Here is a 26843-nt window from a genome sequence, read left to right as displayed (position 1 = left end):
TGTTTGTTTTAAAAACGCCATTGACAATGAAGGGAAATTTACACCATCTTGTCCCTAACAAACATTAAATGCCATTAACAAAGAGAATTTAATGTTTGTTTTGACAGTTTCTTTACATCACCATTACATCACCTAATCATAGCAACACGAGTTAGACTTTAATATATTAGCACTCCTCACTTCAAACGGGTGTGATTTTTATTAATTTGGGTTTATATGCCAACAAATTTCAACGCTAGAGTACCACATTGTGACATAAGGATAAAGACTACTCAGACAACTTCACCATACACACAGGTTTAAAAGAAAGCACAGCACACTCATCAAATGTTAGAAGAACAGTTTAATCATACATAGTCACAATTCTGCTTCCAAAAATGAGTTATTTTTCTTCATCTAACATCTGGAAATGTACATAAGGCCACCTGAAAATGTACATGACTTTGACAGTGTGACAAAACTCATATGTTCATATTTATATAATTGACAATATTTTACATTGCTTTTGCTTACAAGGTAGCAGCTGTTTCAAAATACAGCGCTCTTCTGTACAAAAATAATTCTCGTCATATCCTGTGAAGATTCCATGGTAGCAGAGGACTGAAATGCAGCCTCGTTTTAAGTACAGAGCATTGGTGGACTTTTCCTTTTCTTATTTTTTTTTCTTTTAAACTGTCACACATAATAAAGACTATAAACAGAGGATGTTACAGCTCCAGTACAAATAGAGGGCTGGCCTTTCCCCATTACAGATTAAAAACAAAAATCATGCCAGATTGTGAAGCCATAAAAAGTTCTTTTTTTAAAATGCTTGATCAAATAAACTGTATACATTATATTCAGGGGGAAGGAGTGATGAATATACACACATCAAAATGCACATTTGCCTTATTTTTCTCCCCCCCTCCCCCCACTCCCCGCCCCCAAAGTGTAAAAGACATCCCATTTACAGCGTCAACGTTTACAAATGTACAACTGTACAGACGAAATAAAAGCATCACTACAAATTTAGCAAGGCCTGTCAAACACCACAACTAGACATTTCATTTATAAACTAATAAACTTACACTTATTAACTGCACATATACTACATGTATTCTACAATTATTCATATGAAGCAAAAAAAAAAGCCATCACTACTAGCACTACAGGTGAATTGTATAGCTTTTGATAGCCCCACCAACCTCCACCGACACACTTACATACCCAATCTAAAGGGGGATAATTATATATATATTTAAAAAAAAAAATAATCACAGAACCAGAAGAGATTCCTGCAAGATCCGTTTCTTTCACTTTTTTCTTTCAGATGTACAAACCTGGGATAAGCACCACTTCTCAACCACTATATCCTGCTACTCAGCTCATACAGGCGGTGGGGGTACCATCACTGCTGCAAGCCCCCGTACCCAAAAGCAACAATTTACTTGTACATAAAGATGCTATACATTGCTAAACTACTTCTATGCAAGAGATGATATTCAGTACATAAAGATACCATGTTCTAGGGCAGTGTTCATCTCAAAACTACAAGACAGGTAAGATGTTGCACAAAACATGTTAAAGAAAAAAATCATTCCAAGTTTTAAAACAACTTGCCACAGCATGCCAATGCATAAACCCAGTCCCACCCACTACCCTCCCCCCAAGAAGCCCCCACTACGGTCATTTCTTTTTAAGATTACACCAGGTTACACACCTGCTATACAACCAAACCTCATGCTCTGCTACAAAGAGTTCTATTGATGGTTGCTCTTTACCTGGCATAAGCCCAGAGCGACCACTGGATTTAGATTAAGACAGCCATGTTGAGGCTCAGTGGAAACATTGCTGTCAATCTGTACTGCTCAGTACCAACATTATTCAAATAGTTAAATCACGCAAACTACTGGCTGCTAGTCAACAGGGTTAAGGGCAGAGTAAAGAGGAGGGGATTTAAAAGGAGAAAAGGCAACAAAAAGCCATCATTGGACGACACTACCCAAAACTAAAGCACAGCTCTGTGACAAGCACACAAACAGGTCTTGAGGACCTACACAGTAAAATCCGGAGTGTTAATTTAACTCTGAAAGTGTAAAAATGTACTGTGTAGGGATGCCTAAATCATTGATACAAGACACAGTAATCATCTGAATAGACAGATGAGGAGCTTCTATCTAGCCATACTACATAGTGCTATTCAAAAAGAACCAATCAGCTGCTTTGGCATGGGCACCACACTGACTGTGCATGGGTTAACATAAAAGGTCAAATATTCAAATGCCTGGCTTTTAGTTAGAATAGCTGATACAAGTCTGGGTACAAAAACAAGTGGAAATCATTTTTCTTAAAAGGATCACTCAGTTTGGCCATATAAAGTCACTTGCTGGTGTAATTGTAAGAATTGCAAATTGCAGCAAATGTGTATATTTTTTCTACAGAGAATTTACAAGGTAAAAAAACGAAATGTACAAGATTAATATGAAAACCAGTCAGTTACATCAATTACATAATAAACAATGGGTTTGTGCTTTACCCAGGAAACACGGCCTGCGGGCTGTGTGTCCTCTGGTGACCATGCAAAGGGAACTGCACTAGGGGACACACAGTGGCAGGGGTCAGACGTCACAGCATTCGTAGGCGAAAAATTTAATCATCTTTTTTGGTAATTCCCCAAAAATGGGACAACAGAGGGTGTTATGGTGAACCCCTATGGCTAAGGGAGCATCTCTTACAGAAAATGGGGCAAAAGAGGGGGGGATTATGAAGGAGGGCTCCAACTGTGGAATTGTTTAGGGGTCGCCAGGAGGATTACATGAGGCCATTTGTGGGGCCGCCGATTGGACCCAGATCAGAGCCACTCTTCATGTAGTACTTTTCTAGCTTGGCCAGAATGTGCTTCCCATAGGTGTACTTGCGTAAGGTGGCGATATGAGGCCGAATCTGAAAAGGAAGAGAGGGCAAAATTAAGCAAGCTCAAAGTCATTCTCGTTTTACCTCATCAAAAGTCTATTTCTTAACTTAAAGACTTAAAGAATTTGAAGCGATGCAGAATAGATCAAGGTAACAACAGACTGCATCGCAATGTGTCATATTTCTTGCCTTGAATATCCATTTCTTGACACGTGACAACCTACATAGTGTTTGGGAAACAGCCGGCTTGGCTATGGTCAAAGGTGCAGGCTATCTCAAATACAGACTTCTGTGGACTCATCAACCACAAAAATCTTGTGTATTAGCTGTCAAAGATGTAAAGGTGTTATCACAGAGTTGAAAGTTAGCAGCAGACTGGCCTCATGCTTTTTTCTATGCATGAGGAAGAGTCCAAGCTGCTTCTTTTCACCTGACGGGAGAGTTTCCCCGGCCGGACGTAGCGCGTGGAAGGAACACGTTATTCCGACCAGTTCCTTAGGTAGTTTAGAGACCAGGATTACTGCATGTTTTTTGTGAGGGTACCTACCCTAGGAGATGCAGGGAGAACATGAGAACCTACTTGCCATATGCTTAAATGTTTTATAAGACCATCGATTCATCTGCGATAGCTCATTTTGGAAAAGCCGGGGTTTAACGAGACACTGCGGTCTCATTAAACCCAGCTGGGTGAATAACCTAATCAACATCACCACGGTAAATGCTCCATATAACTGTAAACGCTAATGTTAATGTTCACTGCATACACGTAAGATACAAGCAAGTTACATGATGACCACAGTTGTTACAGTATTGTAGCAGACGTCCATCGTCTTGTGGCGTGCCTCTTTGTGTGGCCAAAATAACAGATCTGCAAGCCGTTGACACGCCATGAGCGACATAGGCTTGTAGGTCTGTTCTTCTGGATATGCAACGCACATTACGCGTGCCATGTGGGTTTGAGAGGCAATGATTAATGTAAACTATACAGTAGCCTAGTAGATTATAGTCAAGTTGGTAGTTATAATATTGTAGCTCTGTTCGGGACTGTTCACTGTTGCACAACGGTGAATGATGAAAAAGTTGCACTTTGCGAACGGGGACAATATTAGACATAACTGCGTCACTTCAGAGGATCGCTGCTACTTCAGATTCAGATGTTTACTCACCCCTGAAATCCATTAGAATAGTGGAAATGGAACATTAACAGCCAACGTGAGTTACATAAATCCTTTATTTTGGCGACAATTGGTCCGTTCTCTCACACACTCACTCGTATAAAATTTGAACCACGGTGCGGGGCGCCGAGGCGTTTCTTTTTTTTCACTCTGGCTTTTTCAGGTTTTCAGGCCTAACATTATGGTAATTATTAGGGTCGGGCCGAGCCTCTGGCTGACCCAGTTAGGGTAGGGCTGGGCCTTCATTTTCAGGCCTTATGAGAACACACACACACACACACCCTTACCTTGTGCATGATGATTTTGCGCTGAGCTGGTTCTGCCATGTCAATCATCCTCTGGACAACATAGTTGGCATACTGGTCCTTCATCATGGTGTACAGGGCGCTATGGGGGCCATCTTTCTGACAGCAAACCTCATCTATCAGTAGGGCCCTCTCTGCACGCGAAGAGTGGATCACGCATTTTTCAACCACATTACTGAGGTTGACAGAGACAGAGAAGGGAGGTCCATTAAACATACAAGTTGATTATTGAGCTCCAGGTTGTAGGCGTTGGCCTACTCAAGCTTTCATGTTCTGCAGGCCCAGATGTTATGAGCCCAGTTTACTTCTGTCTATCATTTATTTATATTGTCATCATCGTTTGAGTATCCGTTTATAAACAATACAATAAATTAGTTTCCCCTGTAAGAATATGCTATGCTTACAACGATGACACACATTCTTTGTAGAAAAATACAGCCCACCAGAGAGGTGGTTTTCGTGAACCTGCCTGGTAAATACTGTTAGAATTTGGCATACCTTGCAAATTTGTGTTGGCTCAAGATAAGGACCTTCCCGCGAACCTCAGCAACAATCTTGCTTTTGTCCTCTGGCCTGCCGTGCTCCAACACATGCTGGATTACGTAGTTGCCATACTGATCCTGCAGGGGGTGACAGAGAGGCATCAGGCGTGAGGCATCAGTGATTTGGGTGTGTGACATTCATGTATCAAGAGAGAACAAGCCTGACACCCCTTTGTCTCATTGCTGTTCATGCACTACTCCCCAACCTCATCGGTCCTAATTGATGTGAAATCATCATGCATTGCTAGTGACAGCTATGTGTGCACGATAGCCCCATGTGTAGTTGTAACATTATCACTGCGGAAGGTTAGACAAAACAGACACTGCTGGTCTAGGCTTATATAGCCAACTAGGCAAAAACAACAAATAGAATCTTTGCCCCTTCAGAAATTGGTGGTAAACAGTTATGGGTGTGATTTTAGTGAATAACTTACACCTGAAGCAGTGTAGCGGTAGACACAAAAAGATTAAACAAAACTTCAACTCACCTGTCCAGGTAATACATAATACCACTCTTGAATTGAGATACAGTATCTTAGAAACATTTTCAATGTAGTTATAGTTGCATTCCATTTGGACCAATGTGAATGATTTGCCTTGTAATCAATTTCCTGTCAATCTGCTTTGATGGAAATGCCTGGAAAATGTCTACACTTATTTAAGTGCCTGACTCAAGGTCAAGTTAAACTAATGAGAGCAGCGTTTTTAGTGCTCCAATGTATCAAAACGCTCCTGGCGTGCTTCTTGCTAGCAATTACAGCTACATTTACGAGGACAAAAGCAAAACAGATTGATCAGGGGAGACACTTTAGGCCCAAAACGTAAGATTGTTGGAGAGCAGAGAAGCGAGTGCGGTGTCAATAGTCTGTGGGAAGAGGCAGCCTCATTGTTTTGTTTTTTAAGGCAAAGCAAGAAGGGAAAGAGTAGGAAGAGGGAGGAGGCGGCGAGGAGAGGAGGAGGAAAGGATGGATTTTGAAGTGAGTTAGAAGCCCTGCAGACCTTGGGGAGCTGGAGACGTTGCTACGGGTTAGGACAGACATACAAGAAGTGATACAGGAAGGAGAAAGGGGAAGAGAGACAGGGACATCCGCGAAGAGGGAGGCAAATTGCTCTGACCTTGAACAGTGCATCGCTGGACACTGTATAATATGTTTTGGGTGTCATCTCCAATGATACGCCTTGATATTTCTAGATGGAATAGGTGGAGGGGGAGGAGGGGGGTGGATGTTTCAATAGTCAAGTCATAGGTCAATTGGCAGTAGAATTACATCATCTTTAAATTATCCTTACACATTTATTCTAGCAGACAAAATACTAGACAGCAAACAATGACACATTAAAAAAACACCATGAAATGCAAAAAAAATAAAAAAAGGAGACATGGAGACATGCACATACACAAGACGAGCATAATTTACAAATCCACTCATGTCTGGGGAGACATGAGTGCTACATGGCATTTGTGGCTTTGGGGGCCTGGAGATGAGAGCAGACGCTAGCAAGGACATGCTTACCTGGCCAAGCTGTTCAGAGTGCTGATGCAGTTCCTCGAGGATGGGCAGCGTCTGCTCCTGGGTGCAATGCTCCAAAATCCTCTGGATTACCCTGCAGCCGTAAGGGTGTGTTGAGAGTACAAACACCTAGGAAAGAAATTTTAAACAGATGTCAGCTTTGTCTGGACTGGTAAGATTAGGTATTAAGATGACATATTAAGCATCACTCATAACGAGGTCCCCACCTGTCCCTGGAAGGCATCGATAATGAACTGTAGGGCCTGAGGCTGGACGCACTCTATGCACTTCTGCACAACGTGGTTGCCATTCTGGTCCTTCACACACTTGAGCACATGGCCGTCCAACTCACGGACGATGTCACTCTGAAATGGAAATGGGATGTGTGGATGTTGCCGGAATTATTGGGATTGCATATGTTCAGCAGTTAAGTAAAGGCGGAAGAAAAAGGGTATTCAAGGGAATAATGCCCGTCTGTTTCAGCCTTTATGCAGGGCATTTTTCCTCGCAATTAACACAGGCTTGCCATACACATACTATGGTCTATGGCCGACATGACATAAAACTGGTTCATATTTTACCAGTCAAAAAACATTAAGTAAAAGGTTGTAGTTTTCACATTCACAGAATCAAAGTTCTTAGCGTATTGTAGTGGTTGACACCCTGATCACATCACTGTCTAGTCAATAATGACAGTAAAGCATACTCTCGTGTTTAAACACAATGTAGGCTATACTGTCAAATTGTGTCAATACACAATACATTAAACGGTGTCCAATTGGCCCAGGCAGTGGCGTAACCGTCTGGGCACCCGACTGGTAATCCAGTCGCAGTGTGCCGCGGGTTCGACTCCCGAGCCCGACACGGCCTTTACTGCATGTCTTCCCCCATCTCTCTCCCGTTTCCTGTCAGCCTACTGTCTGTCCCTTCAAAAACCAATAAAAGGCGTAAGCCGCAAAAAAAATATCTTTAAAAAAAAAAAAAAACGGTGTCCAATTCAGTACATGCGGTCAGTAGACCGTAAACCACTGTACTAGCAGTTACATAATAGAGGTGGTGATACCAATTACGTTCATAGTCGTTTTATCTTTTCGGCAAGCAACACACTAGTCTTACTATATACTAGGCTTTTACAACACGCTGCATGATTTGTGTTGTGTCGAGTTGTTGACAAAAACCACAAACTACGACAAATGACTAAATATATTGATTTTTTTGTCAAAGAATAAAAATGAGACCAAAAGGAAAGGGACAAGGGGAGAAGAGACCCTAGAACTTTTTCCAGGGAAATTAAAAACAATAATAATAAAAATAGGTTAGGTCAAAACCCACTTGCCAATCCGAGCAATATTCTTTTTACTTGCCACGGGCAACGTGTCAGAGATGCAGAGAATACAACAAATATTTTTGACATAACGCAGAGAATTCAGTTCTATGTCCACAATCAACGTTAGCCCCTACAACAAAGATTTTGACATAATGTTGGAAATTGTGTCCCTTTAAAGCTAAACCGGTTATTTATATATTTTGGAAAACAAAAGGAAGTGAAAGCTCACTTACAATTACCTGCTGGTCAGAAGAGATGGACTCCAAGGCTTTCTGGATCACCCGACAACCGTACATCTGCAGAGCTAAGGGCAGGACGTGTCCACGGATACGTGTGGCTAAGGCCAGCTTCTGATCAGCACTCCCAAACTGTGGGACAGAACATACGAGGGCATTGCTTCAGACTGGATGATACTTTTTAACCCATTCAGGCCTGACGTCAAAATTTAAAAAAAAAAAAAGGTTTTCTAAATCACGACAATTTTCGGAAAGATTTGAGGCACATTTTAACGATTTTTCAAAAATAGCAGACCTACAAGCTATGAGCTTGTAGATCTGCTATTTTTCAATAGCTAAATTATAACATAATGTTTAAAACGCTAACGCTAACGTGACATGGATGCGTTCCAGGTCTCAATGGATTAATCATCTTCATAAAAACATATTACCTTATTTGAGAGGTTTCTTGCAAAATCCTTAATTATAATGACGATTAGGTAAGTGGAAATCAACACCTTAAGAGAAATCTTAAAGATAAAAACCTAAAAGTTGAATGCAAACAGGCACTGATCTAGAACTTCTAACCTCAAAGAACTTCTGGATTACGTAATTCCCAAACACATCTGTCATCAGCTGGTATGCTGCCTGTAGAATCTCTCCAAACACCATCTGCCTCTCAGCCGGAGTAGCTCTCTCCAGCTTCTGTTGTATAAACCTAGCAGAAAAGGACAAGATCAGTACAGTACAACAGTACAGGTACAGGAATTATCAAATGAGAATTCATTAACTATGCCTTGCTCTGAAGACTGCTCTGGATGAGGGGAGAATCATGCTCTCAGTAGCAGACTAAAGTTAGTATTTAGTCTTTTGCAACATACCCAGTTCGATTCAATGTTTTTTAAAGACGAGACATATTTGAAACAGTTCCAATTTATCTTGAAATCAGATATAAGAAAAACTATTTTTTTTATACATGCAAATATGGCAAGAATACGCAAACAAAAAGCACAACAAATCCTCATGATTTTGACAGCGTGTGCAGAAGGTGCGTCCTCCACCAACCTGGATCCATGCTGATCCTGAGAGAACTCCACCATGTGTCCCGGCAGGTCACGGAGCTGGAGGTTGGGGAAGCGGTTGTTGCGGAAATCTTCCAGCAGGCGGCTACGACCGGAGGGCATAACATCAGAGCGGCTGTAGCGTGGGCGAGATGGAGGAAACAGCTGGCTGCTGGAGTTGAACAGGCTGGACGTGCTGCCGGCGCTGCGGTACTTGGCCTCAGCTCCCGGCGCTGCAGAGATGTAGCGCCCGCTGCCGTTCGTCAGGCCACCTGGTATTGACAAGAGAAATGTAGCAACCGGACATCCTGCTGGGAGATGTCCTAAGAACAATTTTGTGTGTTTGTTTTTCTTTAGGCTTGTGCTAGTTGAAATGTGTCACTTTTTGGCTACCCTTTCTAGATACACATGGGAAGTACAGCTATCGTAATTGACGATATTCAGACCGCGGCCATCTTGCCAGCAAGTAGCTCATAATGTCTACGGTGGATTTTTATGAAACAAAACTTTACAGATTGAAAGAGGATAATTCAAGCTTTCTGTACAGCTGCAATGTTTGTGAGTTTGATGTTGTTTAATACAATTAGATAGGACTTTTCTGTTTGGATGAATGGGCTGTCTATGGGAAGTTGCACCTAGTTAGCACCTTGCTGGCAAGGTGGCCGCGGTCTGAATATCATCAATAGTTCTTGGAGCAAAGATTTATTTAAATTCAAATGTCCATGGGAATAACATGCCAATGAATAACAGGAGACCATCTTACCTAGGTGAAGGCTAGAGGAGGACCCATGTGAGGAAGGCAGGGAAGGTGGGGGGGTGAGTGGGGAATGGCCTGGTGTCAGGCCAATGGGGCTGGGGGAGGAAGAGTAGCCCAGGCTGTTGTAAAAAGGCTGACCAATGGGAGTTAGACTGCTGCCACCTCGCTTGTACAGGTCAGAACTGGCCAACAGGGAATCCCTGCGAGATACACCGCTACTGTTGGAGCTGGACACTGCAAGAGAAAAAAAGAGCGAGGAAAGAAAATAAATTCAAATACGTAAATACAAATGCCCAGAAAGAGCTTTAGATTTCAAAACAACTAAATTGTGAAAGCAATTGGGGACACAACGTTAAGAAAGAGAGAGAAGAGTTTTAATCACTAACCAGAGGAGCCAAAGCCCCCGAGAGCAGAGCCAAGACCAACGCCAAGGGAGCCCCCAGTGTTACTGAAGCCTAGAGAGGAGCTGGGTGGCGGGGCTGCAGAGGTGTGGGAGAACAGGGAGCTGCTCTGGGAGGTGGCGGTGACTGAGCCAGAGCCGTAGAACGAGCTGGAGGGCATGCCGCTGCTGGCCTGCTGCTGCTGTTGCTGCTGCTGCTGCTGTTGCTGCTGCTGAGGCATGGAACGATACATCCCATTGGCTTGACCGGACATGTTGTTTCCAGAGCCAGACGCCGATGCTGCGGCCGCTAGCAGAGAGACGGTGAGGGTGAGAAAGAAGAGGTGGTTGGAGGCAAAGATGTGGTTAAACCAGGAGAATGTGGTCCAGTACAGCACAGATTTTGCCCAAGCACAGTCAAGCCACACTGTTACTTGATTGCCCGACTCTTAATTCACTTTAAGGTTTGGTTACTAATACTATATAAAACTAATAAGATGCCATGGCTCTGTGCACAACTGTAGCCCAGAGTTTACCGAAGGTGGCATACCTGGTTTCCTGTTTAAGTTCTCCAATTGCTTAATTTGAAGCTATTGGAAGCTGAACTTAAAACGAATTTATAACAGGAAACGGGCATGCAAAGTTTTGGGAACCCGGGACTGCAGTTATGCACAGAGCCTATTGGAAAGTAATTTAAATTCAGTGCAAGCTTTACATCTGGTCACAATAAAGTAAAAATGTATGGGAAACACCCACAATATATCTACATTGTGAGGTAGCATGCTCACCAGCCTGTGCTGCAGCAGGGTTAATGAGGAGTGGGGTTTGAACCAGTCGGACAGGTCCACCCAGGCCTGCACGTGCCCCGGGGCCCATCACAAGAGTTCCAGTCTGGTCATAGTATGCTGCAGGGGCCAACACCTGATAACCTAAAAAGATTAAGAAAGAGAGGTTAGTGGAGATTATAATCTGAGTTGTGTTCAAGAACAACTTTTTTCAATAAGTACTTTTAGTAAACACTGGTTACTTGCGTCATATTTAGTGGCTGTGGTGTTTCGTGCCAAACACTATCATTACAATTTAATCTCAAAGGTGTTTTTCGTTTTTTAATTAGATCATCTTATTTTCCTTTGCATTATTTTTCTCATATCATAACCAACATTATTGTTCTTGTTGTGTTATTGTTATCAGTCTTGCAGACCTTGCCACACTAGTATTTTGCCACTTGACAAATCAACATTTGATTCTTAATTCTTCCACAAGCGTTCACTAAAACAAAGCCTTGCTGAAAATACACTTGATTGAGATTTCATTCAGTAAACAATTAACACAGCTGTCCTAAAAGTTCCAACCTTTGCGAACTTCCTTTCGGTAATTATTGCTCATCTGTCCATTCATTATTGTTTTAATTATTAGTAGAATTATTTTTCCTCTAGTGTACAGCTGACAGGATGTTGATACGGCTCAAGAACCGCCGCTCCCTTCCAGCAGCACAGAGTCAAGAGACTTAAGAGAGATATGCCCAATGGAATGTTTTCAGACAAATAAAGGAATATAAACTTGATTTGAATTACTGGCTTGCCACACGTCATGAAGTGGAATGCACAGAAACAAACAAGTTAGAGTTCTAAAATTCTGCCCGAACTCGACATTAGGGTAGGGCTAAGCCTAAACTAAAGTCTATGCGGATTGGTCGGGCCTTGGCTTCCGTGACTCAGGCAGCAGAGAACAGGCGCATATCCCTGTCCGTCTGTCTGCACCTCTGCATTGAAGCCTAACCAATGAACCAAGGATCATCTGTGACGTTACAAAATCACTCCCGAATCCCGTATGTAGCCTTCTAGCGGCCTAGTTGTTGGGATGACGTCACAAACATATCATTGGGATACACGGTAATTCTGTCTAAGCTGTGTTAGCTCCGGGTTGGAGAGGCTTGTGAAAGTTTAGAGCTGCAATGTGAAAAGGGTTTGAGGTCAGATGTAATTAAGGACCACACCTTTTACAGATGTTATATTATATAGATTATATGGCTGATTGCCGTTTGTTCTGTGCGCAGCGCAAGTACGGTGCACGCGCAGTAGAAGGTGTGAGTAACTGTGACTAAATTAAAACATTTATTATTAGAGGTAAACATGGAATGAGTAGACACACATACGGGCTGCTGGGGCCTGGCTTCAAAGTATAGAAGATATTGAACCGATGAAAAGTTGACAATAGCTTAGCTTATGACTAAATAATAACTACATTGGAGCCATTGGAACATATGTTTTTCTTTTTTCCCCTCAATTTCTGAAAAGTAAGGGTTTTGGACATGTTTTCCACCCACCAGCAACGATATGAACATCCAGTGTTTCTTGGGCTGACAATACATTAAGATTAGCGCAATAGTATAGCTTGAGTGTTTGTTTTATTTAGATAACCAAAACTGCATAAAAATAGTTAAATGCACTGATGCTCAGTGTAGTTGATGGCTGCCCTGTTGGAATATTAGTGAACTGACCTGACATGCCTGCGTAAGCCAAGGCTGGGTTAGCAGCAGCTGCTGCTGCAAGGGACTCCTGTTGACTCTGCTGACCCTGACCAGGTGTAAGGGGGCGTTGGTTGTTCCCTGTGCGCATCACCTAGAAAGAGATGCAAGGTTATTTATGATACTGGCTGGCACAATATAGCATGTTCTTGTATGGACACAATATCTGAAATGGGATTTGTGAAGATGATTTATAATTAATCTACTTAAAGATAGAAAAAATAAAGCCCACTAAAATCCAGTGTTTCAATGAGCTGAAAGTCTTCTACATTCTACTAAACAATTGGAATGTCTGCAACTCGGGATCTCGTTTTGTGACTATTATGCACATGATTAAATTCAGATTTTGACGTGAATATCAAACCCAAGGCCAGCTATTGTTTACTCACATTGCACAAATGCCATGTTCAACTAGAGACAGAGGACAATCCCTTCGCTTCCATTGTCAAGTGTGAGAGAGGTTTTTCTTTTAAAATATTCAAAAAGGTTTACTCGGTTAAATTAAGTCCCTTCATTCAAACTCCTAACTCTGACTGGGGAGGGAAATAGGTGGGTTATCACAGTACACCCAGACCTAGGCGCGACAAAGAAAATCCCTCATGGCAGGAGTCTCTTCCTGGATTTTAGCAAGGAAGCTTTGAGAAGGAAGAGAAGTGGTCACGTGACTGGGCTGCGCCATGACACTTTCATGGGAGCCAAACTACCCGGAAGTTTGGCAGAATGCACTGGAGTCAATGAGAGCTCATGAACAAACATTATTTAAGAATGACTGAGACCTTTTGTAAAGTAATCACTTCTGGAAAATATCAGAAGATGTGTACACTGTAATATTTATAGAGGTATGGTATCTAAAGAGCACAAAGTACCTTTCTGAGTGTACCAAGTATCGCGAGACTTCCCACCGTTTCCTGTCGCGATACTTCGGAGCCAGAAACGATACCTGTGCTGTTTAGATCCTCAAATAAAATGATATAATGTGCACTCTGTGCACATCGAAAAATAAGTGATTAGAAAACAACCTGTGATATGTCTTCTTTTATATTCCTGAACCGATTGTTATGTGCTGGTCCAGCCGGCTCCATTCACTGCCATGTATTCATTGAACTTCCGGTGTGAGTTTGGCTCCCATGAAAGCGTCCATGAAAGTGTCATGGCGCAGCGACTCACGTGACCACTTCTCTTCCTTCTCAAAGCTTCCTTGGATTTTAGCAAGGAAGCTTAGAGAAGGAAGTGTCATGGTCACGTGAGTCGCTGTGCTGTGCTATGACACTTTCATGGGAGCCAAATCTCACACCGGAAGTTACATGAATACAAAGCAGTGAATGGAGCAAGCTTGACCAGCTCATAACAAACATTATTTATGAACCATTGAGACCTGTGTCATATAAATCGGTTCAGGCATATAAAAGAAGACATATCACAGTTTGTTTTCTAATCTGTTTTCGATGTGCACAGAGTGCACAGTACATCATTTCGTTTCTGTTCCGGGGGTATCGCGAGATTTGGCTGCCAGACAGGAAACGGTGGACAGTCTTGCGATATTTGGCACGTTCAGAAACGTACTTTTTGCTCTTTAGATACCTCTATAAAATTACACAGTGTACACATCGCGCCTTGTCGCCTAGGTCTGGGTGTACCGTTATTGCTCTGAGTCTAATGATCATACATCTGGAATTCCAGATGTGAAAGAAAATTAAACTCAAATCAATCTGTTTGTCTGACATTTTTTAATATCTAAATTACCATTAGTAGGAGATCTCCTCCAATCTTCTGATAGTACGAGTACGAGAGGTTAGCTTTCATTAAAAGAAAACAGACAAATAACCAACTATAACATCTACCTGCTGTTGGCCAGGTCCTTGTCCCTGATTGGATGCTTGTTGATTAGCTGAGTGATTGGCATTAGCTGCAGCCTGCTGTTGGAAGAGGTTGGCCGGGTACACACCCCAGGGAACACCATAGTACTGCGGTGGAACCACTGTAGGCCCTTAGGGAAGACATTAAGTTATACATATATGATCGCTAAAATTAATTAAAATAAAATAGTAATCTAACAGGGGTCTCCCCATATAGTGTTGTTCAATCAATGTTCAGGCGGGTTAAAAATGTAATCAAATCAAGAGAGACAGAGAACCTCACAAAGATCCATTTATCAGCTTGTGTTCCAGTTCCAATTGTGTCTAAATGTATATTTACTTTATTATCAATGTTGAAGATTTAATTGTACTTGGAGCTAGCTATCAATGTAGTAGACGGATCATGAGTTTTGTGTTGTATTGTGTGTTGGATGAATGTTGTATGTAAATGTATGTAATAATATAAAAGAAATAATGTAATGATGATATGTTTTAAGACCCCAGGAAGAATAGCTGCTGTGTCTCACAGCAAGCTAATGGGGATCTAATAAATAAATCAAATCAAATCTACTCGTTTGTTCATCACATCCAATTTCACTTGTTCCTGTATCCTGTAAGAGTTTCTGATCTGATATTTAACAAAAATCACACCTGTGTGAAGTGAGGGGTGCTCTTATCATCATACATCACATTTTGTGCTCAACCAAGCAAATCACCACAAATGTCATTCAGGCCAATCACTTTTAGGGTCTCCACTTTTCTACCCTCACTTTTATCTTCAATATGTACTTTGCTCAGCCAATCAAATCATCGCTATGGGGTGATCAGCCAATCACACGGCAATATTTGTGTTCACACTAACTCGGAAAGCTGGGCATAGGAGGGGCCCCTCAAAGAATATCTCTTACTTTAAAGCCTGATGCAATGGGGCGAGCTAACCTGCAAGTGTGGCTGCTGCTGCTAACCCAGCAGCAGTGTAGGGGTCAGTTCCAGGTGGGGCAGCGTTGATGATGTAAGGGTTTGGCACAAAAGCAGGACCAAGGCCAGCTGGGTATTAGAAGAATAAAACAAATACCAGTTCAGGTTTACATAATGACAATAAATGTATGATGCCCACAATTCAACTCGATTCCTACAAAGCAATTGTATCAAAATTACACACACAAACCTAACCGCCATAGACATACATGTAAACATACCGAGGTGCTGCTGCTGGGCTGCAGCAAGCGCATATTGTTGTTGCTGGGCAGCAGTGAGCTGCTGAACAGTCAAATGATTTGATCTCTGGAACAACTGCAATGAAAAAACAAAATCAAAATAATGTATGTTAGCTGAACAGGCTGAACACGCATCCAATGGAACCCCTAGTTAGACGTTAGAATTCAACAAACCTGCTGCTGGGACTGGTAGTCAAACAGGCTCATAGGGGTCCCAGAGGAGTCCACCTGGATCTGGTTTCCAGCATAGTCAAACTGCAGGGACTCGACGCCAGCTTGTTGCTCCATACCCCCCATGTTCTGGGCCTCCTGGTTCTGGAAGTCCTCAGTAGGGGCCTTATTCTGGGCAGGATTTTGTTGCTGGAGGGCATGGGGGTGGTGCTGGGGGTGGTGCTGGGGGTGGTGCTGGGGGTGTTGGTGTTGATGTTGGTGCTGGTGCGGGTGGTGCTGGCCCATCATCTCTAAACCAGCTTGGCTGGGGCCCATTCTCTCTACAGCCTCAGTGGGGGAAGCTTGGCGACTTCCAGGGGTTGGACTGGAGGAGCAAGAAAGTGTTGTCATTCAAGCACGATCCCTCATGTTTCATTAATTTAGTATAGACCTCTGCCACAGTCTGTCCCACATACAGGGCTGCTAACCTCAAAGCTTTGCAGTGGCTGAATATCCATGGGAAATGTGACCACACAGCTATACACAGTTAATTATAAATATTTAGACATTTAGCTATAAATATTTTGACATTGAAACATTTAGATGGTTGGAAGTCCACTCCATTCCGATTAATTTGCATCACATACTGTTTTCTTAATGGCATGTAGCCTACTTTTTTTAGACTAACATTACTCATTGTTATGGTTTGTTCCATTTCAACCTCAGTATTAGAGCGGTGCTATCCTCTCCCAACGTGTGGCTTTGGGTGTAGGTATGTATGAGTAGTAAATATGTGCAAAAAAGATAACATACTTAAAGTCTTTGCAGTCTCTGTCCATGCCATTGAGCAGGCCTCTTCCGTTCGCTTTAGAAGCATCGCTTTCCTCTCCCACCTTCATCTCTTGGCTTTTGTCCTCCTCAAAAGGAGATACCTTCTCTTGGGTGTCACTCTTTTCTCTACCATCTGGGTCAGCATCTCCTCCACCCTGTGAGCAAATAATGTTAAGTTTCGGACTACCACTAAAATCCAAGACCAACTGTTTGCACTATGATGTGTCCCTGGAAAGAAAGAAACTTACATAACCACCATTCCTGTAGCGGCCATCCATTTTGTCTCCAGGAGAAGAGCTCAGGACATACTCCACCATGCTCACTCCCAGTCCTCCTCCTTCAGAGCGAGGTGACAGAACAGAGTTTGCATCTCCGTTCCCGTGGAAACTCTGGCCTGGTCGCCGCTGCACCATGATTGGCTGGGACACTGAATGATCTGAATGACAATTTGGTGGAGGGATTATTAAATTATCGCATAATTATGCACACACGTCTCAGCAACACAAAGGCTTGAGTTTATAATTTGGTCAAACCACAGTAATAACTGTGGAATAAAGTAATGCTTTAGTATGGCTTTACTGGTGCCAACAAGAACAAGACTGTTTGGTGTTGGCCCTTTCCCACTGGCTCCTATTATGACAAAGTATACTGTAAGAGCCAAATGGTTCTGGCTGTGCAGTATTCAGCAGGCTACAAATATATTTCACAAACCACCTCAAAAGAAAAAGCACAGTCAAACAGTGAGTGATTGGGGTTCCCAGTGAGTGCATCAGCTACAACTAGTAGCCACTTTGAACTTGACAACAATTAAGTCTATTGAAGGCATACAATTATAAATTATTCTCAACCCATTTGATTTAAAGAACCCCCAGTTTGATATGCATTAGGCCAGGGGTTTTCAACAGGTGGTCCGTGGACCACTGGTGACTGATCAGCTCCCATTCAAAGTCCAGAGAGGCAGCGGGCAGTATACGGTTACATGGTCGATTCACATCCAGGTGTTTATATTGGATGCAATTTGGAACGCTTTCCCAACAAAGTACTCTTTGCTCTATTTTTCAAACCGAATGCACCCGTCCCAGAAGCCAATTAAAAACATATTTAAACAATTTTTTTGTTCTGTTAGGTAGAGAATGTTATAAGTTCTAAAATTGGGGTGGTTGAATTTTGTCTCCCTATTCTTCTACTGAGACATTTGATGGTGTCAAAGGTCATGTCTCACCTAGACACAGGATCTGACAAATATTAAAGGTAATCCCTGAGCAAGTCTTATCTCTGAGCACTAATAACTCAATGGTATTAAAAAAAGGGAAAAAAATAAGAAAAAGGACTTGCACAGGAAACGGGGTGTAGAAGAGGAAGGAAAGTTAAGGGCAACACACACAGGCTGCAAACAGCTCGCATCAAAACAACCGCCTACATTATTTTCAATGGACCTATCCCACACCGGCGATGGCAGACGCGTGCTCATGCCTCGCCCGGCGCTCTGATGCGCCACTGTTCTATTTCCAGGCGTTGCTGTGCGGTGAAAGTGATTTTGTTTTTACTACAAAGCTGGTAGCCGTGCAGCAGCGCCCCGTTGGTGCTTATGGCCGGCACTTCACGCGTGCCTCTGCTACGCTGCACAGCCTGATCACAGCCTATATGTGTTGCCCAAGTTGATAGTGCAGCTTTAATAGAATAACCACATTTTATTTAGTAAACGTTTAGTAGGGGCAGCACCTTTTATCCGTATATCTGCCCACATCTCTAATTGGGACAAGGATTTGTTTTCAAAGCAGCAGACGTTGGTTTGTTTGCGGCCGTTTCCCAGCTGTTTAGTTTAGAAGGTCACAAGACATAACAGGAGCCAGAGATTTCCAGATATTTCCAATCGTACACAAACATAAGTGACACTCACGGGATGTTCCCCATGCATTGTCCCTCCACTCCTCTCCAAGAAGCATCCCTTTCCTTCCATCCTTGGTCAATTCATCAGAATCCCAGAGCTTCTTTGCTGGCAGAAGCTATAAGAAAAAGAAAAACAAATCAGCATCCTAATGATACTCTAGTGCTGCAGATGTTAAAGGATTGGTTTACATAAATGATCACTAGAGTGCAAATATGTTTACATATATTAAATACAGTGTGAAAGCCCACCTGAAATAAGGTGGCCACTAATCTAATCTTAGTGCCATGGACGGAGATCTCTGTCTTTTAATGTTTTATATTGATTAAGGTTGGCCGCGGTCGTAAGCCACATCTGGTTAGCTCTGGAATGTTAGCGCGATGTAAACAGACTCCGACCCGAGATTCAAGATGGCCATTGACTCATTGTCTGTTTACGTTTTTCACATGCTTTTATCTCGGATTCTAATCCCCGATTCTAATCAAAATTAGCTTTCGGGTGACTGAGAAATGTGATTATATAGATTTAACATGGGCGGCTTTAACTTCTGGTTCACAGACCTAGTCAGTTATTCCCCTTGAATAATCAACAGCTGAAAAGACCTCTTTTCCCCCCGAATTAAGGAATTCAATTAATGAATACGTGGCAGTCAATGTTTGAGAAAACTACACATGTCCACGTCTTACATGTATCCTGTTTTTCCATGAGGGCCCAAACCGGCATTTGATGAGGTGAAATTGACTGTCGACTGGCAGAAGTGAATATATGGAAAATAAATGTCTCTCCTTGTGAAATCCATGATCTCGACCAAGGTTGAAAAATGATGATGGAATGTCCAAGTTAAAAAGTCACCCTAAAAATAACACAGACACACGCAAAGCCCTTACCTCTCCCATGCCTCTGGACTCCAAAGCAAGAGCTTGAAAGTCATAGTTCATCTCATCAGCTGCACGGACCTGAGATCAGCATAGGGGAAACATATCATATTATTATATACAACATTATAATTAAGACAGAGTTAGTGGTAGGATTTTAGGCAGTGAATTCAACTTAAGGCAGGGCTCAGGATAGCCCCTTTCGGGACCCTCGGTTACCTTTTCAAAATTTTGGATGGCGGTACCCTAGCCGATACCCTTGCTGGTTATTCCACTCTCCATAGGACACAGCTTTACCTACTGTCTGTTCACGGAGACCCGCGCGGTTGCTTTGAGTGTTGGTGAGATGTTTCAAAGATGCATACAACAGCTTTAGGAGACCACGGAAACGTGTGCGAAACGGCGCTAATCGGCGATGCCGTTAAGTATTTTTAAAGTTTTGCTTCGCTGAAATTCTCTCTTCCTCACTTCCCATGTCCCGCCTCCAGCATTATAAACATCCTGCATGTACGCGACCATCAGAGGCAGTAACTAGGACGGGCAGCTAGCCAGTCTCGGTGCGGGAGGCGGTACAATGGGAAGTCAACAAGGAAGTCACTAAAGAGAGGAGAGAGACGTTCAGCGAAGCAAAATTTGTAACGCCGATTAGCGCCGTTTCGCACACGTTTCCGCGGTCTCCTAAAGCTGTTGTATGCATCTTTGAAACATCTCACCAACACTCAAGCGACCATGCAGGTCTCTGTGAACAGACAGTAGGTAAAGGTGAGAGAGTGGAATAACCAGTGAGGGACCCTAGGGTACCGCCGTCCAAAATTCAGAAAAGGTAACCGAGGGTCCCGAAAGAGGCTAGGCTCAGGAGTGCACCTATTTTGGACGCACATCCCATAAATGGGGATGCAACTAAACATTTTCATGGCATCAGTCCACCTTACATTTAGAAGATCTAGATTCTGTATAGGTGTGTCTATGTGTGGGTGGACCTAAATTATATGCTGGTGCACCTATAGGAAAACATTAGGTGCAACTTGAACCAACTAAAAAGGAGCCCTGCAAGCAGCACAGCACACACCACTGAAAGTCTGTGTTGTGTTGTACACTTTTTATATATATAATATCACAAATAAACGTATGTGTAAGATGTACAGACGTTTGTTGTTCATGTTAGAGGATAAACCGATCAGCCTGACATCACATTTAGATTCTTTCAGACATTTAGAACTGGAACAGCGATGTTCATCATACTAAATCAGTCTAACACCAATGGCCATCAAATCTTACATGTTATGCTGTTCTTTCAATAAAGCTAATGTGGCTTATCTGTGATGCAAAAAAGGGACACCAACTAATTTAGACCACAAACTAGAACTATGGAGAGTGGAATAACCAGCGAGGGTACCGGGCCCGGCTAGGGTACCGCCATCCAAAATTGTGCCCCTTGGGGCACAAGTCTCTTCCAGGATAATAGCATTTGTGATGTTTGGACAAAATGTGTAGGAGTAATAGTAGTATAGGAGTGTATATGTATAATGTAATAATCTGTCGTCTGGTGGTTGTATAACAGGGCAATACAAATAAATATATAACGCGTAACAGTGTATTCATTCAAGTTGTACACAGATTGGTGCAGTTATGGGTAAGAACATGAATTGACCCGTTATAGTCACCATGAGGCGGATTACATTTTTTTAAGTGGCATTTCTTTCTCAGCCTAGTGGGAATCACAGTCAGCCAGCCAGACAACTGCAACTGTTTACAGTGAACGAAAAAAAGAAGAAAATCTAATATGATGCGCTATTTTAAAGATGAAGACAAGAGTGAAAATCACTACTTGTCAGGCTTGTCTTTCACATGATTAATTCATGTGATTTTGGTCGCTGGGACAAATGTGTTTAATTATGTGTTCGCCTATTCTCACATGCTAGCCTGTCAATTACAGTAAACATATGACAGTTTAACATTTTAATAAAGATTATAAACTAGTAGTTGTATGCTTGAAATTAGGTCAAGAGTGAGCAACTACATAGTTTATGTCTTGACCGTTACAATTGCACTAAGAGACGCACACCGACTGTTTGTCTCCCCCCCACTGAGAGCTCTTCTGCCCGGTATGATCAAGGAGGAGCTCCTGCTAGGCAAGACAAGCTGCATGTTTTCTACTACATGGCTTATTTCTTCCTATAATGTTTTTAGATACATATTTTAGCGTGCCGATTATGTTTAAAATTAGCAATACACTGTCTGGATGTCATCTTGAATGAGATTAAAAACAGTAGTTCTGTAATAAAAAAATCAGCTTGGAGTGTTTGGAGGAACATGCAGATATGGGAATCGAACGGTGAATGAAATCAAGATTCATTTTTAATCATGCAGGCCTCGACACGTCAGGTATCACGTTTTCATTCAAAGGAAGTAATTAAAATTGGATTTTTATGGACTTTTGATATAAAAATACACACAAATAGAAATGTCCCCATTGTGTTGGCATCTATTGTTGCCAGTTATGACCACGGGTATGCTCTAAAAGTGAAAAACACTTAATTTCACTGTGTCTTTAACACCCTGAGCGCACAGGACGGAGTTCTCTGCACTTTCAATTAGTAACGCCCAGCACTCAGGACGGAGATTGATTGATCAAAAGGACGGAGATTATTGATATCAAAACCGATCGCATCGCTCCACAGGCTGGGAGCGTCTGTTGCACAACATTCAATGTTATTTTCCGGTGGGACGTCATCGAAAATGTTCCCCCCCATTTTAGCCGACGAGATCGAAAATCTTAAAATGTGATTCCGTCCAATTCGAAGAAAAGATTGTGTTAATCGACGGGCCCAACACGGGCCCGCCGCTAGTCGCGACCGTTGTTGTCGATCGCCTCGAGTGTTTTCAAGCTACTTCAGCCACATCCTGGATAACATCCGGTCCGTCGCTAAATGTGCTCCGCTGCTATAAATCACTGGGCGCTATGATTTAATGGATTAAATAACCCCAGGCGTTCGGGGTGTTAAGCAATTTATTTTCACCATAACCATATGGGTTTATATTCGTGATCGAATATGGCATGGCCAGCTGGCGGAGTGAGCTGTTGGCTATAGGGTCGGTGAAAAAATATATCCGGTTAGACAGCAGCGGTGAGGTTAACTTCACTCAAGTTGGAATATTTCAACTTTAGCGAACATGAGAAGAGCTGAAATTAATTCAATCGTTAACCGTACGCATCTTCGCCTCCTCCGTGAATGTACCTTTGTAGCGGGCTAAACCTACATTATATGATTTTTTTTTTAATCATATAATGTCCCTCTTTTTTACCTTTTAAGTACATTTTTATATATACTGAAGATTGTTATACACAAGTAGAGGCCTCACATAAGCCCATATGGGTTTCTTGCCTCCTACTGGCACTGTCCCTTTGTATTTCTTGTGCATACATTTTTGTACTGACTTTTTAAATTGTGCTAAACAAATAAATCAAATGTTAAATGATTCAACTCCGCTCAGAACAAATGTGAGGATTAACTTTCTGTGGAATGTGTAAGTGGGACTGCATTATTACATTATAGTCATATAACTATCCTGAAAGTAATTTAAATAAATATACATGCAGTGTACATTTCAGATCCAGTCTAAAGCCACTTTAACTGCAGTGCAGTTAAGATTCAGTTGTCACAACATGCTGCATATCAATAACTGTATAGTAAAGATATGATGCTGTGGTCTTGTCAACATTTACTGTGATACAGTTGAAGGCAACTGCTCATACAGTCCACTTTGTCCTTAACAGTTATAACACAATGTTTGAGAAATACATACTTTTGCTCCTCTATAACAATGACAGAAATGTCAATCATGGGTGGATCATTTATGCATTTGATTATTTATGAATTTAATCTGGCAGTGAATGAGATAACTCATTGGATCCCACACTTGATGCATCTTGAAATAGCTACCAATCCTTCCATCTGGCCTGCAAATAAATTGTTAGTCAGGTGTGAAATCTTTAACAAACATTTGTACCTGATCAACGTGATTGCCATCTCCAGTTGGCCAGCGGTGCTTGCTGGGTACACAGCCTCCAAGTTGTTCCCCTGGTTGCCTCTGAAAGAAGTAGCCCACAGTGGCATCGTCCTGAGATCGCCCACTCAGTGGAGGCTGTGGGGTCCCTGGGGTAGGGTTGACGCCCCTGTCCATACCCTGTAAATGTGGTCCTCCAGGTGTTTGTCCAGCTCCCCCAACTGTAGCTAGAGGTCCTCCTCCATGAACTCGGACACCCCCAGTTTCAGGAGCACCATTTGCATGCAGCATCCCACCTCTTGTCTCCTGCCAGCCCACGTCATTCATACCTAGGATGCTGCATGGAACGCTCATTCCACGGGAAAGCCTACATGAAACAGACAAAGACACATTTTTATAACGTAGAAAATGATTTGGCCTCATTAACTTTGAACCTGCTATCCCTATTCTGGGCATGCCATTACATAGGCTAAAATTGTCAGAAAGAAAATAGCAGATCTACAAGCTTGCAACATCAATCATGAGTTTGTACATAAGCTATTTTGACAATGTGACAACAGGGCATAAGTCGTTAAAGCATTATGGTATTTTTATTTTCTTTGTCCAAAAATACATTTTCTATGCCAGGGCCAGGCCCAATGTTCTCCTTTTCATATCTTTAAGCCTGGACATGCTTTCGCTTCACTTTGATTTGTTAGATTGCATAGAATGTTTACAGCAAAGGCGAAATTCATCACGCCAATTTAACTGACAAATCGGTCAGTTTTTACAATGTCAAGAGAACGTCGTTCATCGGTGAAACCCTTTCCTTGACGGGATCTGACTAATCCCCGGGACATTCAACCATGAACCCGTGCCACGAACCCCATATTTTTGGCACCGTTGTTGACATGGTTCTGGTGTCTCAATTTTTAATAAATAATAATCCTGAATGGTGTGATTAGTTGTTATTTTGATCGCTGCAAAGCTAGCAGGGTAGGCTGTGGTTACGCGAGTACTACTTGCAGCGAAGACAAAAACAAGTGGCTGTCAATGATGATGCCTCAAATGATATTAGCCTACATTTAACTGATGAACCTATAAAGTAATGGTCGTCGATGATCGTTGATCGGCCATACATTTTGCTAATACTTCACAGCAGAGCTTGAGACTCGTGTACAGATGTCTGTGATCATTGTTTTTTTGCCCTGTTCCTGCAAATGGACGCGTTCCAGCCCTAAACATGCTAGCTAGCTAACACGTTAGCTCATCTAGGAGGTCCGCATTCTCCCTATCCCAGTTAGCATTGTGGTCACTTTGACTACATGTAACAGATATAAATAACCGGTGCTGTTTGCTTTACAGTCAAGTAATTTGGTGTTAACCAAGTTGACCAGGTTTACTTATATAGGGCGCACGGTTAGCCATAGCCAGCTGTAATGTAAGCAGTTAGCAGGCCTCTTATTCTTTCATGTTTATTATTACCAGTGAGACAGACCAATTTAAGCCTACTTGTTGTGAATGTCCAACTGCGCTCCGTTTCTATCTTACGTGAACTAACCAGTCGGGTCGGCTAGCAAAGACACCTGACTAGTTAGCAAAAGCAAGCCTCTGTTGCTACGTTACAGGCTTTTTCATTTATATACTTGGTCGCTCGACAAAAACATGACATGTTTTCGCCAAAAAGCACACGTTTTAAATTGTAAAGGGTGTCGACGTGACGCTGCAAAACACCTTTTTCGGCTAAAAGATGGGTCGTTTTTGTCGAGCGAGACGTTCCTGCGACGAGTATGAAACAAACCACGAGCTTAAACATCAAGCAAACACTCTGTGGCTAAAACAACATGGCCCCTCTCCAGGTCCCAAACACAGGGGCCTAAACCGCTAAACAAAAGGGGAAATACACACTGACACACACACACCAAGGGAATCATCATGTTCTAAATAACTGGTCTGCAAACGTGCTGTAGCTATTCGATTTGTGTGATTAAGATTAATACGAGATACTCACTGACACGCTGTCGTGTTAGGGTCTATCTATGCTTGTTGCACAGTCAAGCCCCAAAATCTGTCTTGTTTTGTTTCCGTGGAGAGAGCGGTGATTTAGCAGCAAGGTTTTGAACGTGTAGCCTCCAAAGCTAACAGTTTGCATACGCTACTAACGCTAGTGCCCCTGCCCCCTCCCACCTAGTATATTTTACAGTATAATCTCGCGTAGCCAGACCTCCGTCTCTATTGGAGACTTGTGTCCCGTCTCCAACTACAGCAGCCGCGCGAGAGTACAGTAATTAATTAATGAAGGGTATAACGTGAACTACGTAGACTTGCGCAGGACAATTTCTGAAATTATTTGACCACAGGGAACACCTAGTTTGAATATAAAAAGCACAAAAATAACAGATTACAATGTTTCTTTGTTTTTATAATGTGTCCATTATACAAGTAAAACCAGCATCTCACTAAATACTGGTAGCTGTGGGCTATATTAGTACATCCGTTTATGTTGGATGCTGCTTCAAAACAGTTATAGCAATATGCGTGAATATATGAATAGGGCGGGCATTTGTCTCTTTAACGACACAAATAGGTTGGGTGAATACGAATTGCCTTCAGTCTACTGTACTCTGTACTGTAGCCTATATGAAACTGGATTTCCCTCAATAAAGTAGAATCAATAAAGGTCTGTCTGTCTGTCTGTCTGTCTGTATGTATGTATCTGTATGTATGTCATCATCACGCCGTTTGGCCTTGTGTGGAGGAGATGATCTGGGGTCGATAGCTGGGAGGGGATTCGTCAAAATCATCAAGATTGTCCACTTGGGATTGAATCCAAAGTTCTGGAAACCAAACATTTTTCTGGTGTCCACGATGGCTGCCAGGAGCTTAAAATACTATAATAATGGGATTTAATATGTAAAAAATCTAAACAATTATGCACACAAGGTTTGATTTTTTTTGCATGGTGTTGGGTATGGTTATAAGGTTTTCGAAAACCATCGCAAACGAGTTGGGCTCGCCCCCTAGTGGTCTGTTTGCAATGAATCCTAGATCAGTATATGGTTCATGGTTGAAACCCCAAATAATTAATAATAATGAATAAGGACCTTATTTCCAAGAAATTACACTGAAATTCACCTCCGCCTGACATTCCACCTCACTGACAACAGACAGAGCCTGTGGCATGAACCCTCATCCACAGCTAATTCTCACCTGAAATGGTAAATCAATCCAGTCTTCCCTTCGCAAGATGCTTGTCGAAAGCAAGACAAAACATGTTAAACTTGCACGATTTTCACGAATTTCCCCCCAGCTACGGTTGGTTTGGTTGGTCGTAGTACATTGCCCTCC

At 42.3% G+C, this 26843-nt stretch overlaps 1 protein-coding gene across 7 annotated transcripts; it reads right to left on the bottom strand.

Moving 5' to 3' along the window:
• Window positions 1–328: 328 nt before the first annotated feature.
• pum2 (pumilio RNA-binding family member 2) lies at window positions 329–26843 on the bottom strand. 7 transcript variants are annotated; one of them, XM_079526624.1, is made up of 23 exons: window positions 26706–26843; window positions 23520–23883; window positions 19521–19589; window positions 18646–18751; window positions 16994–17181; window positions 16728–16900; window positions 15939–16299; window positions 15735–15840; window positions 15487–15594; window positions 14533–14678; window positions 12665–12785; window positions 10953–11093; window positions 10172–10474; window positions 9792–10019; window positions 9033–9300; window positions 8556–8685; window positions 7986–8120; window positions 6653–6790; window positions 6429–6554; window positions 6031–6102; window positions 4871–4992; window positions 4355–4547; window positions 329–2922 (listed from the first exon to the last, which is right to left on the bottom strand). In XM_079526624.1, exons 2-23 carry the CDS (start codon window positions 23868–23870, stop codon window positions 2791–2793), a joined length of 3717 nt encoding a protein of 1238 aa, XP_079382750.1. In that variant the 5' UTR covers window positions 23871–23883; window positions 26706–26843; the 3' UTR covers window positions 329–2790. The 7 variants fall into 7 exon arrangements, with proteins under 7 accessions (XP_079382750.1, XP_079382749.1, XP_079382751.1 ...); XM_079526623.1 differs by lacking the exon at window positions 26706–26843 and adding an exon at window positions 25507–25735; XM_079526625.1 differs by lacking the exon at window positions 26706–26843 and adding an exon at window positions 25507–25735 and having other exon boundaries at window positions 7992–8120.

This window comes from Electrona antarctica (genome assembly GCF_951216825.1).
Source record: "Electrona antarctica genome assembly, chromosome: 17".
Taxonomy (NCBI): Eukaryota; Metazoa; Chordata; class Actinopteri; order Myctophiformes; family Myctophidae; genus Electrona; species Electrona antarctica.
The sequence above is the reverse complement of the archived record's forward strand: the minus strand, read 5'-3'. Positions and strand labels throughout refer to the sequence as shown.